This window comes from Polypterus senegalus, chromosome 5 (assembly GCF_016835505.1).
Source record: "Polypterus senegalus isolate Bchr_013 chromosome 5, ASM1683550v1, whole genome shotgun sequence".
Taxonomy (NCBI): Eukaryota; Metazoa; Chordata; class Cladistia; order Polypteriformes; family Polypteridae; genus Polypterus; species Polypterus senegalus.
In genome coordinates, this window is record NC_053158.1 from 31911745 (window position 1) to 31927552 (window position 15808).

Consider the following 15808-nt stretch of genomic DNA (forward strand, 5'->3'; position numbering starts at 1 on the left):
CTTGACCACTCGTTTTTACATATAATAATGTAACATCCCTATGCCCAGTGCCAATCCTCCAATCATAAACCATTATCTGTCTTTTTGTTTTTAATTATTTATAGTCATTCCCTGGTCTCTAAAAATATTTAAAGGGGTTTAGAGGTTAAGGAATATAACTGTTTATACTGTATGTATTTTTGGATTTCAAGTATCTTCACCGTATTAAAAGCAAATTACTTTTTTCTGCAGCACCATTGTTGTGGAAACAATAGAAAATGTCTAGTGTTATTTTTGTTAATTGTAAGCTTGAATACTGGTTACAAACTCTATTCTGTTTCATTGACCACAATCTTCAGTTTACATTTTGTTACTTCTTATTTGGCTGACACCTTTATTAAGGGTGGGCCGGACGGGGGCGCAGTGGCAGCAGTAAGGAGACCTGGGTTCGCTTCCTGGGTCGTCTCTGTGTGGAGTTTGCATGTTCTCCTCCCACAGTCCAAAGACATGCAGGTTAGGTGCATTGGCAATCCTAAATTGTCCCTAGTGTGTGTGTGTGTGTGCCCTGCCCATGATTTGTTCATGTCTTGCACCCTGTGCTGGCTGGCATTGGCTCTAGCAGACCCTCGTGACCCTGTGTTAGGATATAGTGGATTGGACACTGACTGACTGACTTTATCAAGGGTGAAATACACCATTTGAGATACAATTATTTACATTTCTTTTTTTGTTTTTCCAAAGGGAGCACAGGCAGGTGAAGTGACCATGCAGTGGTGTCAGTAGTGGGATTTGGACCCACAAGATCACATAGCCATACGCAGTCATACAGAGCCAATTTGGAGTGGCTACTTAATTGGCACATCTACGGGATTTAGGGGGAAAGGATAAAGCACTTGGAACAACCCCCAAAGATACAGGGGAGTCATGCAAACTCCACATAGGAAGTGACCAGGCTGGGATTCACAAAAATAATCCTCGCAACTTTAAATAAAAGATGAATGCCATATACTGTAACAGGGCATGAAAATGAATTGCATGGAAATCTAAAAAGAGAAACATTTGAAATGATCTATGTATTTAACTGATTAGAAGGTAAAATGGGTGGCATTTCCCTTGGCCTTATTGCCATCTGAAGACCTCCAGATGTCAACAAGAACGGTGCCTTCCTTTAACGTATATAAAAGTCTGAGGGTGTGTGTGTGTGAATGTGAGTGTGCCATGGAATGGGCTGGTGTCCTGTCCAGGATTTATTGCTGCCATGATCCTCAGCTGGGTTAAAGAATTATTGAATGGATGGCATTATGAATGAAAATGTCACTTATGATGAATAACTCAACCTTTTCATTAAAGCTTGCAACAGACAATTAATTTTTTTATGGTAAGTGCTAAAATGTCCAAAATCATCAGGCTCTGTGAACTGCTGTTGATTAGCCAAAAGAGTAGTTAAAAAAAATGAAGGTGCGCCTCCCTTGGACTCTTCCACTGATTCACCTCAGCTCATAAGATACCAGACATATTTCATAGACAATCAAAGCATGATTTGATTTAGTCAGTTATACTGCTGGATTGATGAAATGAAGGCTTGTTTTTCTAGTACTGCGTGGTTTTGTGAGTGTAATGGTCCTGTGGCCCATCACTCCATGACCACTATGTGACCACACTCTACACAGTCCGTTCCTCCTTTCTTCTCCCAAGTTGCTTTATTTGTTAAATGGCACACACGCTGGTAAAATGACTGTAGCACAGGCTGGGCCAGCTAAAGGCTCAGCCACGTCTCCTTCCAGTTCCGTCCACGTTGCTTTTTCCGGACTGTAGCAGATGGTAGATGACTTATAGGCTCCCTGCAAAGGAAAAGAAAGAATAATAAATGCCCTGTGAAAGCGAGTGAATGCTCCTGTGTTCCTCCATAAGCTCCATCATCTGATTGCTGGGCTCTGCCTAACACTACAAAGGCGTATTTAAGCATTCTCTCCAAGCGATTAATGTGAAGGTTGTGCAACTAACAGCACAAAGTGGCTTAGGCTGCTGAGTAATTCTACCTCAATAATAGGTTTTGTGTTTTAAATAATAAAGCAGCCTTATGCTTCACTCCCCGGCCCGCATTTCAAGATGGGCAAAATTGAAATATTCCTAACTCACTCCTACAGATGGAATTCAGCAAATATGCCCACGCGGTCTAATTAAAAACCTCTCGGGTTTCAAACCATCTGTGTTTATTATACGCACTCCCCACACACAAGATTAGAACCAAAGACGAAATAACAAGGAGCAAATCCATCGATAATGCGGACCCACAGGGCCGCAGACTTAGGGGGGTTTCAGTGGTTATTGACTTACATTTATTTTTCAGGGCAACTCTTTACAAAGTTTCTTTATAGGCTTAAAGATTTTAAAAGAAGCTTTTTACATTTGAGCAAGTAGAAATTTATCGCTACACGCACTTCTGTTGGTTGGCTGATACTTCAGTGGAAGCTGCCAAAAGGAGTACAAACTGCTGATCATCCAGTGATCCATTATCAGACCCCCTTGATCCAGTTGAAGGTTGGGGGGCGGAGCCTAACCCAGCAACTCCGGGTTCAAGACTTAATCCAACCCTGGATGAGGTGCCAGTCCAAGATGCAGTGCATTCACACACACACACACAGAGACATCATGAAAGTTGGAATTAACTCAGCACACATGACACGGGCATGTAGAAGAAAAGCTCCTGTGAATATGTGGAGGACATGAAAACTGCACACAGGATGTCAAAAATAAAATACTCTGGACCCATGAGGCAGCAATGCTAACTTCTGTGGCCCACAATTCCCTCTTTTACTAGAGAAAAGGGTGTTGGGTGAGGGTACCCAATTTCGATTCGGGAGAGCCACAGTGGCTACAGGTTTTCATTCTAACTATTTTGTTAATCAGTGAGCAGTTTTGGCCGCTAATTAACTTCACTTAATTTATTTGCTATTTAAGGCTCAGAGCTTTAAAATCAGGGCTGAGCAGCGCTGGTCCTGGAGGGCCGCAGAGGCTTCATGAGAAGTCACTCATTGCTGATGAAGCACTGCTTGGTCAAGTGACATGTTTCTGCTTCATTTTTAGTTGTCCATCTATCCATTATCCAACCAGCTATATCCTAACTACAGGGTCACGGGGGTCTGCTGGAGCCAATCAAAGCCAACACAGGGCACAAGACAGGAAACAAACCCTGGGCAGGGCACCAGCCCATCACAGTTTTAGAATTTGTTTAAAATCTATTTGCAGATTTTCAGCTACACCATGCTCTTTGAATGTCTAGACAATTGAATTAACTGGACATTCAGTGACTTGGCTGTCTTCTTGTTGCCACCCACTGAGTTCTGCTTTTCACTCCCCTTTTCATGGAGTTGTTTAGAATATTCGTTTGTCTACCACTGTGTAGGGTAGACCACCTTACTTACTTGCCACAAGTGGGGCCATCCAGATACAGGAGCATTTAGACTACAATTAACTGAAACCTCAGGTAGGTGACCTCCGTTTAGCTAATTCTGTGACTTCTAAAACCAATTGGCTGCCCTGTGATGATTAGGTATGTCAAAAAGAAGTGGTAAGTTCAAACATTTTGCATTTTATATTTATAATAAATTTAGACCACTTTGCAAAGACCTGTTTTCACTTTCACATTAAAGAGTATGGCGGCACAGTGGTGCAGTGGGTAGCGCTGCTGCCTCGCAGTTAGGAGACCTGGGTTCGCTTCCCGGGTTCTCCCTGCGTGGAGTTTGCATGCTCTCCCCGTGTCTGTGTGGGTTTCCTCCGGGTACTCCGGTTTCCTCCCACAGTCCTAAGACATGCAGGTTAGGTGCATTGGCGATTCTAACTTGTCTCTAGTGTGTGTGCTTGGTGTGTATGCTCTGCAGTGGGCTGGTGCCCTGCCTGGGGTTTGTTTCCTGTCCTGTGTTGGCTAGGATTGGCTCCAGCAGACCCCCGTGACCCTGTAGTTAGGATATAGTGGGTTGGATAATGTATGGATGGATTAAATTTCACTGTTCAGCAGTCAAAAGCCAAATTAATGTGAAAATCTCCAAGGAGGTCGCTATCTATCTATCTATCTATCTATCTATCTATCTATCTATCTATCTATCTATCTATCTATCTATCTATCTATCTATCTATCTATCTATCTATCTATCTATCTATCTATCTATCTATCTATCTATCTATCTATCTATCTAAACAGACAGCCAGCAGCGATGCCCACAGAATGTAAGGATGGGGAAACTACTGGGACACTACTTCCTCCAAGACATTAGATGGCAGCTTCCCAGCAGTGTCCCGGATTCCCACAGGGCACAATAGGACATTTAGTTTAATACCACAGCTCTGCTGGGTACCGTAGGTGCTGCCAGGGGACGATGCAAGAGAACCTGGGGAGTCATGTCTTCGCCATAGCCCGGAAGTACTACCAAGTCACAGGGACAAAAGCTTATAAGTACAGTACTTCCGGGCTGAAGAAAACACAAGTTTTTCATCCGAAAAATCCATCTGATTTATAAAGGAGTCGGGAGAAGAGAAAAGAAAGAATTGTGATTAATATTGTGCTTGGTGTATTACTTGCCTGTTTATTGTGGCTGTGGTGATTGGAGGGCACTATTATAAGAAGAAAATAATTAAAAAGATCTTCTTAGTGCTTTTACCCTGTGTCCTGAGTGTCTGTCTGTTGGGTTTAAAGGGGCAACAGTGCCATCTAGTGTACACATTATCTATCTATTATATAGTGCCTTTCCTATCTATCTATCTATCTATCTATCTATCTATCTATCTATCTATCTATCTATCTATCTATCTATCTATCTATCTATCTATCTATCCAGTATAAATAATATCAGCAGTACTGCACTAGTTGAATCCCATTTTTAGTTTCCAGTGTTTTCCTGAAGAGTGCATATATTCATCTTTTTTTATATCCAAACTTATCTAAACTCAGCTAACTCCATGCATATTAACCCTGACCCAGTGACACCTTTCATGTTTTACAGTCATTCTGGTCTGAGGCTCCTAACACTGGTGAAGTAACTTGCTTACTTAATTTCATTTGGCAACTCCAGTCCCCCTCTCAAGTATTACGATGGCTTAGTTTAAGCTGGCTCAGTGTGAGTGTTTGTAAAATGTGTTTGCTTTGTGATGTACTGGTATCTCATCCAAGGTTGGTTCCTGCCTTGTGCCAGATCCTGCTAGAATTGGCTCCAGCCCACTTTTATCCTGTATTGGAATTGATGCACTTATAATTGAATGAATGAGAGTGTGCCTGAGTTTGCTCTGATGAACTGGAGTCCTGTGCAGTGTTTGCTCCTGCCTTGCATTCTGTGCTGCCAGTAAAAGAGCTGGTTTTATAGACTGATATATTAGATGAGTAGAGTCAGAGCAGAAAAACATGCTAGCTCACCAGTACACGTCTGCTTACCTCCAACTTTCTACTTCTGTATTTTTTTTCTCTATAACTGTATGTTATTTCACTTCTTCTAAAAGTGAGTAATCCAGGCTTCATTTCAAGTTCCTGGCAAGTACACAGAATGGCATAACTGGTATAATCATATTTTCCATACAGGTCAGTATACGCTTTTAAATGGTCTTTTTTGTCTTCAATAAAGTACAGCCTTTCATGTCAGACTCAAGCATTTAAGGTCTACTGCTTCAATTTCCATGCAAAGACCAATTTTGCTTTAGCTTCCTTATGGTAGGATGAAGTGAAATTGTTCATAAAAAATGTACGTAACACATACTGGATTTTCCTATTTCAGAGATTTTGTCTTTTAGCCACTGCTGCCCAGTCTGGCTCCTGTTTGCAGTGACCAGTTTAAAAAAATGCAGTGCCAAATGTAACCTGAAGAGGGCACCATAGCTTTGCAATGAGATACAAAGGAGATTTCTAACTTAATGTGAGACGATGAAGGATAAGCTTGCAATGAGCTCTGCGGCCTCTTGGGAAGACAGTTGTCTATACTAAGGTGGTAAGTGAAATCGGAAACTTATAGAAGCAATTTGACAGTTCTGAGAAAGAAAAATGCAGGGTTTAGCATTGGAGCAAAAGCCATTGGTTTTACAACTACAGTAGATTCAGCAGGCCATTTATGAATGTTTGTATATTAAACAACATTTAAAAAAGAGGAGGCTGGGAAAGTGGAGTGCTTCTGAGTGAGTATAAGCAAGATTAAATAATACATTTTCTTCTTTGGAAATAGGGAGCCATACAAGAAGTAATGGAATTGTAACTAGAGAAGAGTAAAATCAAGCTATCAAGAAGACAGGGCATCTGTACACGAGATTATGTGGTTGGTGTGGGAGTAACAGAAACCTTGTATTTTGTGATTCAGGGGCATCAGCGGCTCAAATGTTACAAGCAGAAAAGCACAGGGCAGAATCCAACCATGGGTGAAGTGCCAGTCTGCTTGAGGTCAGTTTAGAGTTTCCAAAGAGCCTATCAGATATGTTTTAGAATGTGAGAGGAAAACCAGAATAACCAGAGAAAACCCGTACAGAATTGACAAAATCCACACAGGCAGTTGATCTGAATCCAGGACTCCACAATGGTGAGACAGCAGTGCTATCCACTACCATACCATATTAAATTAGAAACTTGTTTAAAATGAAATATCAATCTTCTAAGCTTACTTACTCCATAACACGTTTACAGGGTGTCTGAGCCTACCCTGGCAGCATTAGGTGTAAGACAGGTGCCAGACTTGTGTGGTATGCCACCAGACAACCTAACCCGCCTGTTTGTTTGATCATTAGAAGAACATTAGAACAATTGTGACAAAGAGACAATTGTCAAGAAGCTCATCCACCCTGTTTGCCTAGATTGTCCAGAATAACATCAAGTCGAGTTCTTGAAGGTCCTTAAAGTCCCACACTACTTGGTAATTCTTTCTATCTGTCCATGGCTCTTTGTGTGAAGAAACGTTTGTGCAAAATCTGCCCTTAATAAGTTTCCAACTGTGTCCCCATGTTCTTGTAATCGTCATCATCAAGTCCTTCCATGAGAACCCTGAATACAATGAGGACTGATCATTTATGTTAGGTAGAATGCCTAGAGGGGGCTGGGTGGTCTCATGGCCTGAAACCCCTGCAGATTTTATTTTTTTTTCTCCAGCTGTCTGGAGTTTTTTTGTTTTTTCTGTCCTCCCTGGCCATCGGACCTTACTTTATTCTATGTTAATTAGTGTTGTCTTATTTTAATTCTTACTTTGCCTTTTTTTCTCTTCATCATGTAAAGCACTTTGAGATACATTATTTGTATGAAAATATGCTATATAAATAAATGTTGTTGTTGTTGAAGAATTTATTTTAAAGTAACAGCTGGATCTACTGTAATAATTCCCTTCATTATTAAAGACATGTCACCTCTCAGTCTCTGTTTCTTTAATTGAAAAGGTTCAGCTACTTCAATCCTTCCTCACAGCTCACACCTCACAGTCCCAGAGTCACTCTCCTCCAGACTCTCTCTCTAATGCTGCCACATCGTTTTTGTAATATGGAGATCAAAACTGTACACAGTACTCTGGATGAGATATTCAGTGCTATATATAGTGTCACATGCAAGTGGATCAGGAGCATCTCTGTGGCACTTTTGAGGTGACCACACAGATGCCAGCATGAGGGGGACTGCAGTCGTGAACAGCTTCTCTTCTTTCACCCACAGGCCAGAGGATGAAACCCACTGAGGTCACTTCACGACTGACCCTGGAGGTGCTGTCTATTCGGCCCTCGGCCTGTTAATGAACAGAGTCTCCAGAAGCTGGCGTTCATTTTGAACCGGAGAGTAAAGAGAACAGAGTTCTCAGAGTAGCCTGAGAAGAGAGGCACAGAAGGAGGCTCAGCGTCAACAATAATTTCACTGGTGCTTGTCTTTCTTTTCTCAGTTTTTGTTTTAAATCGGTTATTGGTTGATCCCCAACACTTTACTAATCTCACTTCTTCTGTCTTTTATTATAGCTTAGGCATAACCTCCTTGGACTTGTGCTCTATATGTCATTCTAAATAACCTAACATTCTGTTAGCCCTTTGTAATCACTTCTGTAGACTGCCTTGATGTTGACAGTGATGAGTCTACTGTGACTCCTAGTCAGGGCCGTCCTAATGTATGGGCACAATGGGCACTGGCCGGGGGCCCCAAGATCATAGGGGCCCATGAAGTTTCTGATTTGTTAGGCCCGGGGGCCTATGATACTTGTTTGACGCCCATGTTCATACGTTCATAAGTAGTAATTTAAAGTCTCAGCCCCCTTATTCTGAGTTCAGATCTAACATTCTACTTACTACATGCAATACTTTGCTTTTACTTACATAAAATCTCATCTGCCCAACCTTGTGTGCTGTTCAAGTCCCAGTTTAGCTGGTTCACACATTATCAGTTTAGCTCTGATACATTACCAGCCCATCCAGCTTGTTTGGTACAGGATGATATTAGAGTATCCTGATAAAATATATGGAGATGTAGAGAGAATGTAGATATTCTATATCAAGTTCACCTGACCATTACTCAAACACTGGTCTAACAGCAGTGGGTTAACAGCATTCCAAATTAATGTGTCGCTCCGCCACCTCCAGTGTGTTGTATTATGTACTTTTAAAAAATGAGAGTGGGATTTCATTTTAGGAAATATTGACTGGGAGACCCTTAAAGGAAGGATGGGAAACAATACAGCTGTACCTATCACTCTCTATTTTCTCATTTCTTACACCATTTGCTGGTCCGTTACACCTTAATTCCTCCTAAAATATTCTCGACTGGATACATTGCTTTATGTTTGTTCGTTTTACTCTCCATGTTCCTTGCTGTCGTGCTGAAGACTTGGTTACTAAAGAAAGTGTCACGTGATGCTACATAAGACCACTAGAGTTTTCTAGCCAGTCCAGGTACTTAGTCAGTGATTTGCTTGTTCTCTGCTCTTATTCCACTTTCTTTCCTCTTAATTTCTGCTTTTTCTGATTGTTTTCCCTTTTCTGTAAACTGGCTTATTTCTTTTGCATAAATAAAGCCTTTCTGGATGTGGATGTTATATTTACTTAGGAATGAACAGCTCTGTGATGTAATTTTCCTTACTGGTATGAGTTTAGACAGAAAAGGCATTGTTAATTGTTTATGCAAAAAAATACATCTGTGAATGACTAGGATTAAATATTTATATAAAATTACTAGGCCAAGGGAAAGTTAATGTGTTAATTTTGCGATTATGTGGCCTGTTTAAAAAATATTGTTGCATCCAGGGCCAGCAACGAGGCGATCGCCTTAGGCAGGTCAGGGTGGCATTTTCATGTAATTTTTTTTTTAACATTATGAAACAATAACACAGAAACGTTAAGTGTGTACCTAAAGAATTATGTACATATCCAGTACTATATTTACATACTACCGTTAAAAATTTTATGAAATAAAATTTTTATTTAAAAGTGTAACATTTCGTGTTACTTGGTTCACACCGATATGCCACATACCCTTGATTTATACTTACAGACAGACACAGGAAGCAGAGGGTGATGGTGCGAGGAACCTCATCAGAGCTGGCCGATGTTAAGAGTGGTGTTCCACAGGGGTCAGTGCTAGGGCCACTGCTATTTTTAATATATAGAAATGATTTAGATAGGATTACAAGTAACAAACTGGTTAAGTTTGCAGATGATACAAGATAGGTGGATTAGCAGATAATTTGGAATCCGTTGTATCATTACAGAAGGACTTGGATAGCATACAGGCTTGGGCAGATTTGTGGCAGATGAAATTTAATGTCAATAAATGTAAAGTATTACACATAGGAAGTAATAATATTAGGTTTGAATACACAATAGGCAGTCGGAAAATCGAGAGTACACCTTATGAGAAGGATTTAGGAGTCATAGTGGACTCTAAACTATCAACTTCCCAACAGTGTTCAGAAGCCATTAAGAAGGCTAACAGAATGGTAGGTTATATAGCACGATCTGTGGGGTACAAGTCCAAGGAGGTACTGCTCAACCTTTATAATGCACTGGTGAGGCCTCATCTTGAGTATTGTGTGCAGTTTTGGTCTCCAGGCTACATAAAGGACACAGCAGCACTAGAAAAGGTCCAGAGAAGAGCGACTAGACTGAATTCAGGGCTACAGGAGTTGAATTATGAGGTAAGATTAAAAGAGCTGAGCCTTTACAGTTTAAGCAAAGAAGATTAAGAGGTGACATGATTGAAGTGTTTAAAATTATGAAGGGAATTAGTACAGTGGATCGAGGCTGTTATTTTAAAATGAGTTCATCAAGAACACGGGGACACAGTTCGAAACTTGTTAAGGGTAAATTTCACACAAACATTAAGAAGTTTTTCTTTACACAAAGAACGATAGACACTTGGAATAAGTGACCAAGTAGTGTGGTAGACAGTAAGACTTTAGAGACTTTCAGAATTCACCTTGACTTGACATAGGAAAGGGGTTGGGGAGGGGGGTTTATGGTAGTCCTGGTGCAAAGCTAGAGAAAAGCTGTGAAGTTCAAAATTACGCTCTCTTCTTTTTTTTCCTTTCATGTTACTGTAAGTCATATCACATAAGTTCTACACAAGTTATCTTTGAGTGGCACTAAAACCACAATAAGCCTCAATATTACCTGTGTATTTAACTTGCCAGTCTGCTAGGTAACTAACAATACAGACTGCCCTAATAAAATAACAAAACTCTATGAAACAGAAGTGTCATGATTATCCTTACCCATGATTTCAGTTTGCAGTATCTTCACTAATTTATGCAAAGAACGCAACATAACCACCCAAGTAAGGTACCGTGTCAGTTTTTAAAGTGAGATAGCAGCTTTTTTAGTGTGCCGGGAGCAAAGATGTAGGTACCATACCATTTTTATTTGTTGAGCGCTTAAAAACACAGCATTACAACTGACCGAAGCGCTGTACAGTTAAAAAGAAGCAAGACTAAAAACAAAATATTAAACACAAACATTAAGAGAGAAATTAAAACAGAGATACTAAAAACAGGCCAGAGGACCCAATAAAATAGGGAAATAGGAAGAAACAAGTGGAAATGAGACAGGTTAAGAAGTAAAAGCCAATGTGAAGAAGTGTGTTTTTAGGCGTGATTTAAATGAGGCGACTGAGGTGGCTTTTCTAACCACTAAAGCTAGGGAGTTCCAGAGCCTGGGTGCACAGACGGAAAAAGCCCTTTCACCACGAGCTTTAAAACGTGCCTTGGGAACAGTTAGGGGCAACTGATCTGTGGATCTAAGAACACGAAGAGGATTGTGAGGATGGAGCAAGACACTCAAATATGCGGGGGCTAGGCCGTTTAGTGCCTTATAGGTTAAGAGGAGTATCTTAAAATCAATTCTGATAGGTAGAGCAGTATTTTCCAGCCTTTTTCTGTCGTGGTCCACTTTTGCAACCCAAAAAATCCAAAGGCGCACCACAATTCTACCAACCACAAAAGCATTAAATCTATACACTTGCTAAATTGATCAAAGGGGTGAGACAGGGGGTGGCAAAAAACAGCACTGTGAAAGTCGCTGGCAAACACGCACCCAGGCAGATGGACCCCCGACACGTGCTCAAAGTGCTGTGTCTGCTACGGGCATTCCAGAGCTGTTTTTATGTTGGCTTCTCCAGGTTGGCCCACCTGAGCAGCGTGTTTCTCTCAGCTCAGGACCAGGGGCACTACACTGTTATCTTCACAGCAGACCAGTTGACAAACACTTATGTAGAGTATGATTATCAAGGTGTTTATGGTGATGAACGATTGAGGATGGTATTTGCCAACACAAGTTTTAAAGTATGGCCATTTAAGAGATGTGTATTCTTGCAATTATCAGTGCATTCAAAGTCAACATCATTTCGATGGTTTAATTTTTACATTGACTTGGTCTCGCTTTCTTACTGTCTTCTTTTTAGCTTACCTTATAGGAAGGCATTCACATTCAGGTTGTACTGTATTTGCTCAAGTAGGATTTGGTTAAAAGTTCAGGTTTAAGGTCATTGTTCAAGTTTAAACTTTGACATTCATTCATTCACAAGATTTCTTTGTTCTGATTCTAAATTAATTGTGTGATTCAGTGTGTATTTACTTTATGATTTATGTATTAATTTTATAATTACACGTTTTAATGTTAAGTGGGATTAATCATGATTAATTACATACATTTATGTGATTAATTGCTTAATTTTTTTAATCGATTCCCAGCCCTAAAAATTACACCCGAGTCTAATCTGAAGTCATAGCTACTGAATATGTCCTAATATTCTGTGCATACAGCAATGCTTTTAGCATTCTTCTTCTGATATTTCCCATTAGGTTTTAATTTTGCACTCCCATTGGTGTTGGTGAATTCTTTACAATTCATCTATCAATCCATTTACTGAAGTTATTTATTCCAATTCAAGGCAGTTGCAGTCTATTCAGCAGCATCTGACAATGGCCGGAATCAGCCCAGGACCAAGTCCATCACATGGCACGCTTACTCACACATCCACATCAATCTATCCAACATGTCCTTGGGAAATGAGAATCATTTGTAGGATGGGGGAAAACCCCATGCAGATGCAGTAGGAACGTTCACACTCCACATCTCCAGCGTCCACGCTAGGAGATGTTCATGCCACCATGCCACCGTTGACAAATACTGTGGTAATTAAAAAAGCATTTGAAATAGTTGATTGACATGGACAGGCCCTCAGGATGGGATCTGACTCTTTACACTCTTAATCTGGATCAAGTGGGTTTGAAAATGTTATAATATATTAAATATGATGTACAGTAATTTTAGCATGATATTAACCATATTGCAAAGGTATAAGTAATTCAATGTTTATTTTACACTTAAATTATGAACTCATTTGCACAACCCATTTATTCTAATGTGGGGCTGAGGGATATTCTAGCAGCATTGTGTGCATGGCAGGAAGTAAAGCTTCAAATGTTGCCAGTGTAGGAGGATCCAGCAGAAATGAAGAGACTCCCTCACACTCAGATGTCAGATTAGTCACTTGAGATGACAAAGTTCTCCTTTGCTTCAGCTTCCTAACAAAGTTGCTTTCCACTATCCGTGTGGAGTACGGATCAGAGTTTGCATCCCAGGAGCCCACGGGAATGCGTTCTAAAACAAGAAGTGTCTGAGGAAAAGGAACCATTGGTTGCACTGATGCCATGAACCAGATTCACTAAGGAGTGGCGACACGAGAAAAACCTTGCTGTGTAGAGTGAGGTCAACTGGAATGAGGCAATTGCAATAAAGAATCTTCCTTGCAGTCAGAAGCCTAACTAGACGCTGCAGAGGTGGAGATATGCTCTAGAGAGGAGAGGAATGAAGGTCAGTAGGAAAAAAACAGAACATATGTGTGTGAATGAGAGAGAGGTCAGAGGAATGGTGAGGATGCAGGAAGTAGAGTTGGCGAAGGTGAAGGTGAATAAGTTTAAATACTTGGGATCAACAGTACAAAGTAATGGGGATTGTGGAAGAGAGGTGAAAAAGAGAGTGCAGGCAGGGTGGAATGGGTGGAGAAGAGTGTCAGGAGTGATTTGTGACAGACGGGTATCAGAAAGAGTGAAAGGGAAGGTCTACAGGATGGTAGTGAGACTAGCTATGTTATATGGGTTGGAGACGGTGGCACTGACCAGAAAGCAGGAGACAGAGCTGGTGGTGGCAGAGTTAAATATGCTAAGATTTGCATTGGGTGTAACGAGGATGGACAGGATTAGAAAGGAGGACATTAGATGGTCAGCTCAAGTTGGACAGTTTGGAGACAAAGACAGAGAGGCAAGATTGCATTGGTTTGGACATGTGCAGAGGAGAGATGCTGGGTATATTGGAAGAAGGATGTTAACGATAGAGCTGCCAGGGAAGAGGAAAAGAGGAAGGCCTAAGAGAAGGTTTATGGATGTGGTGAGACAGGACATGAAGGTGATGGGTGTGACAGAGCAAGATGTAGAGGACAGGAAGATATGGAAGAAGGTGATCCGCAGTGCCAATCCCTAATGGGAGCAGCAGAAAGAAGAAGAAATCAAAAGAGCAGCAGAAAGAAGAAGAAGAAATCAACAGAGTTCTCTTTTGGCTTGACTGGCTCAGACACTTGTTCTCTATGCTCCACAGACCTGAATCTGTGTCCCGAGAGCCCAGTGGGGATGTGGTGTCAAGTGAGCATTGCTCAAGTGAAAAGAATCAAGTGGTTACACTCACCCCTCTCAACCAGATATTTCAAATGAAGTCAATGTCCCTCATTATTTCCCCCTGATTCTTTACATAGTAAAATACCCAGACATTAAAATTCATAATCAATAATCAAGTATTGTTTGTCACGATACAAATGTTAAGTTCTTAGAGAGGAGCAACATGTTTATTCAATACAACAACTGAACACTTCCTATTTACATAAGAAACAACTATCCATTCATCCGATTCATGAATGCACCTTTTCAGCAGTGAAAATTCAATCCCACCAAATTTGTATTCTAAAGTACATGTTATGGGAACTGGACCAGCATCAAATGAAAAAAACAAAAAAGTTAAATACCATGCTCCAGCTGTAACCTCCGACAAGAAAAATGCTGTCATCGAGCACCGCACAGCCTGGGCCACTGCGTCCCTCCAGAATAGGAGTCTGAAGAATATTCCAGTGGTCACCTTTTGGATCATAGCACTCCACCAGCATGACATCAAGGTGTGAGAAGCCTGTGTGACAAAGACACAACACTGTCACCAAGATAGTTCTGGGACATGCCAGACTGTGCTTAACAAAATAGTTTTATTTACTGTTTTTAATTTACCCACAACCCAACAAAGAAATGCCTTTTCGAATGGTCTAAATTTTCTGAAATTGTTGGCTATCTGGATGGTAGAAATGCGCTTACTTCAAGTGGACTGTAATGTCTTGAGTGGTGAGAGCCATTAACATGAAAGGATAAGGGAATCTAATTTGAGGACGCTGAGGAATGACAACATGTTGGACTACCTGAATACACCTTCAGAACATATGTACTTAAAACTTTAAGAATTTAAGAATTAAGTGAGAACTGCAGTGGACTTTTATAGCACCTCAGTACCTATGAAAATAATATACTGAATAACAGCCCTGCGGTGGGCTGGCGCCCTGCCCGGGATTTGTTCCTGCCTTGCGCCCTGTGTTGGCTGGGATTGGCTCCCGCAGACCCCCGTGACCCTGTGTTTGGATATAGCGGGTTGGAAAATGACTGACTGACTGACTGAATAACAGCCAGAGTGGGTTTATGAGTGGAAGATCTCGCTAAATCAATCTTTTGCATTTTTTTTAACAATCAATTGCAATATCTGACAAAAGCAAAAAATACATTAGAACATAGAATACTGTAGACGAGAACAGGCCATTCAGCTCATCAAAGCTCGCCAGTCCTATCCAATTATTTTTTCCAAAAAACATCAAGTCGAGTTTTGAAAGTCCCTTAAGTCTTATTGTCTACCACACTGCTTGGTAGCTTACTCCAAGTGTCTACCGTTCTTTGTGTAAAGAACTCCCTAATGTTTGTGCAAAATTTAGCATTAACAAATTTCCAACTGTGTCCCCGTGTTCTTGATGCACTCATTTTAAAATAACAGTCTCGATCCACTGGACTAATTCCCTTCTTAATTTTAAACACTTCAATCATTTCACTTCTTAATCTTCTTTGCTTAAACCGTAAAGGCTCAGCTCTTTTAATCTTTCCTCATAATTCAACCCCTGTAGCCCTGGAATCAGCCTAGTCGCTCTTCTCTGGACCTTTTCTAGTGCTGCTATGTCCTTTTTGTAGCCTGGAGACCAAAACTGCACACAATACTCAAGATGAGGCCTCACCAGTGTGTTATAAAGGTTGAGCAAAGCCTCCTGTGACTT

The 15808-nt window shown here is 40.8% G+C and overlaps 1 protein-coding gene across 1 annotated transcript in view; it reads right to left on the bottom strand.

Moving 5' to 3' along the window:
* Window positions 1–706: 706 nt before the first annotated feature.
* The window catches only part of klhl14 (kelch-like family member 14), a 110941-nt gene continuing 95839 nt past the window's right edge, over window positions 707–15808 (bottom strand). Inside the window, exons 8-9 of the mRNA XM_039754436.1 lie at window positions 14477–14634; window positions 707–1820 (exon numbers count right to left, since the gene is read on the bottom strand). Of these exons, the coding sequence (XP_039610370.1) occupies window positions 1680–1820; window positions 14477–14634 (299 nt within the window). The 3' untranslated portion in view covers window positions 707–1679. The remainder of the gene's footprint in view (window positions 1821–14476; window positions 14635–15808) is intronic.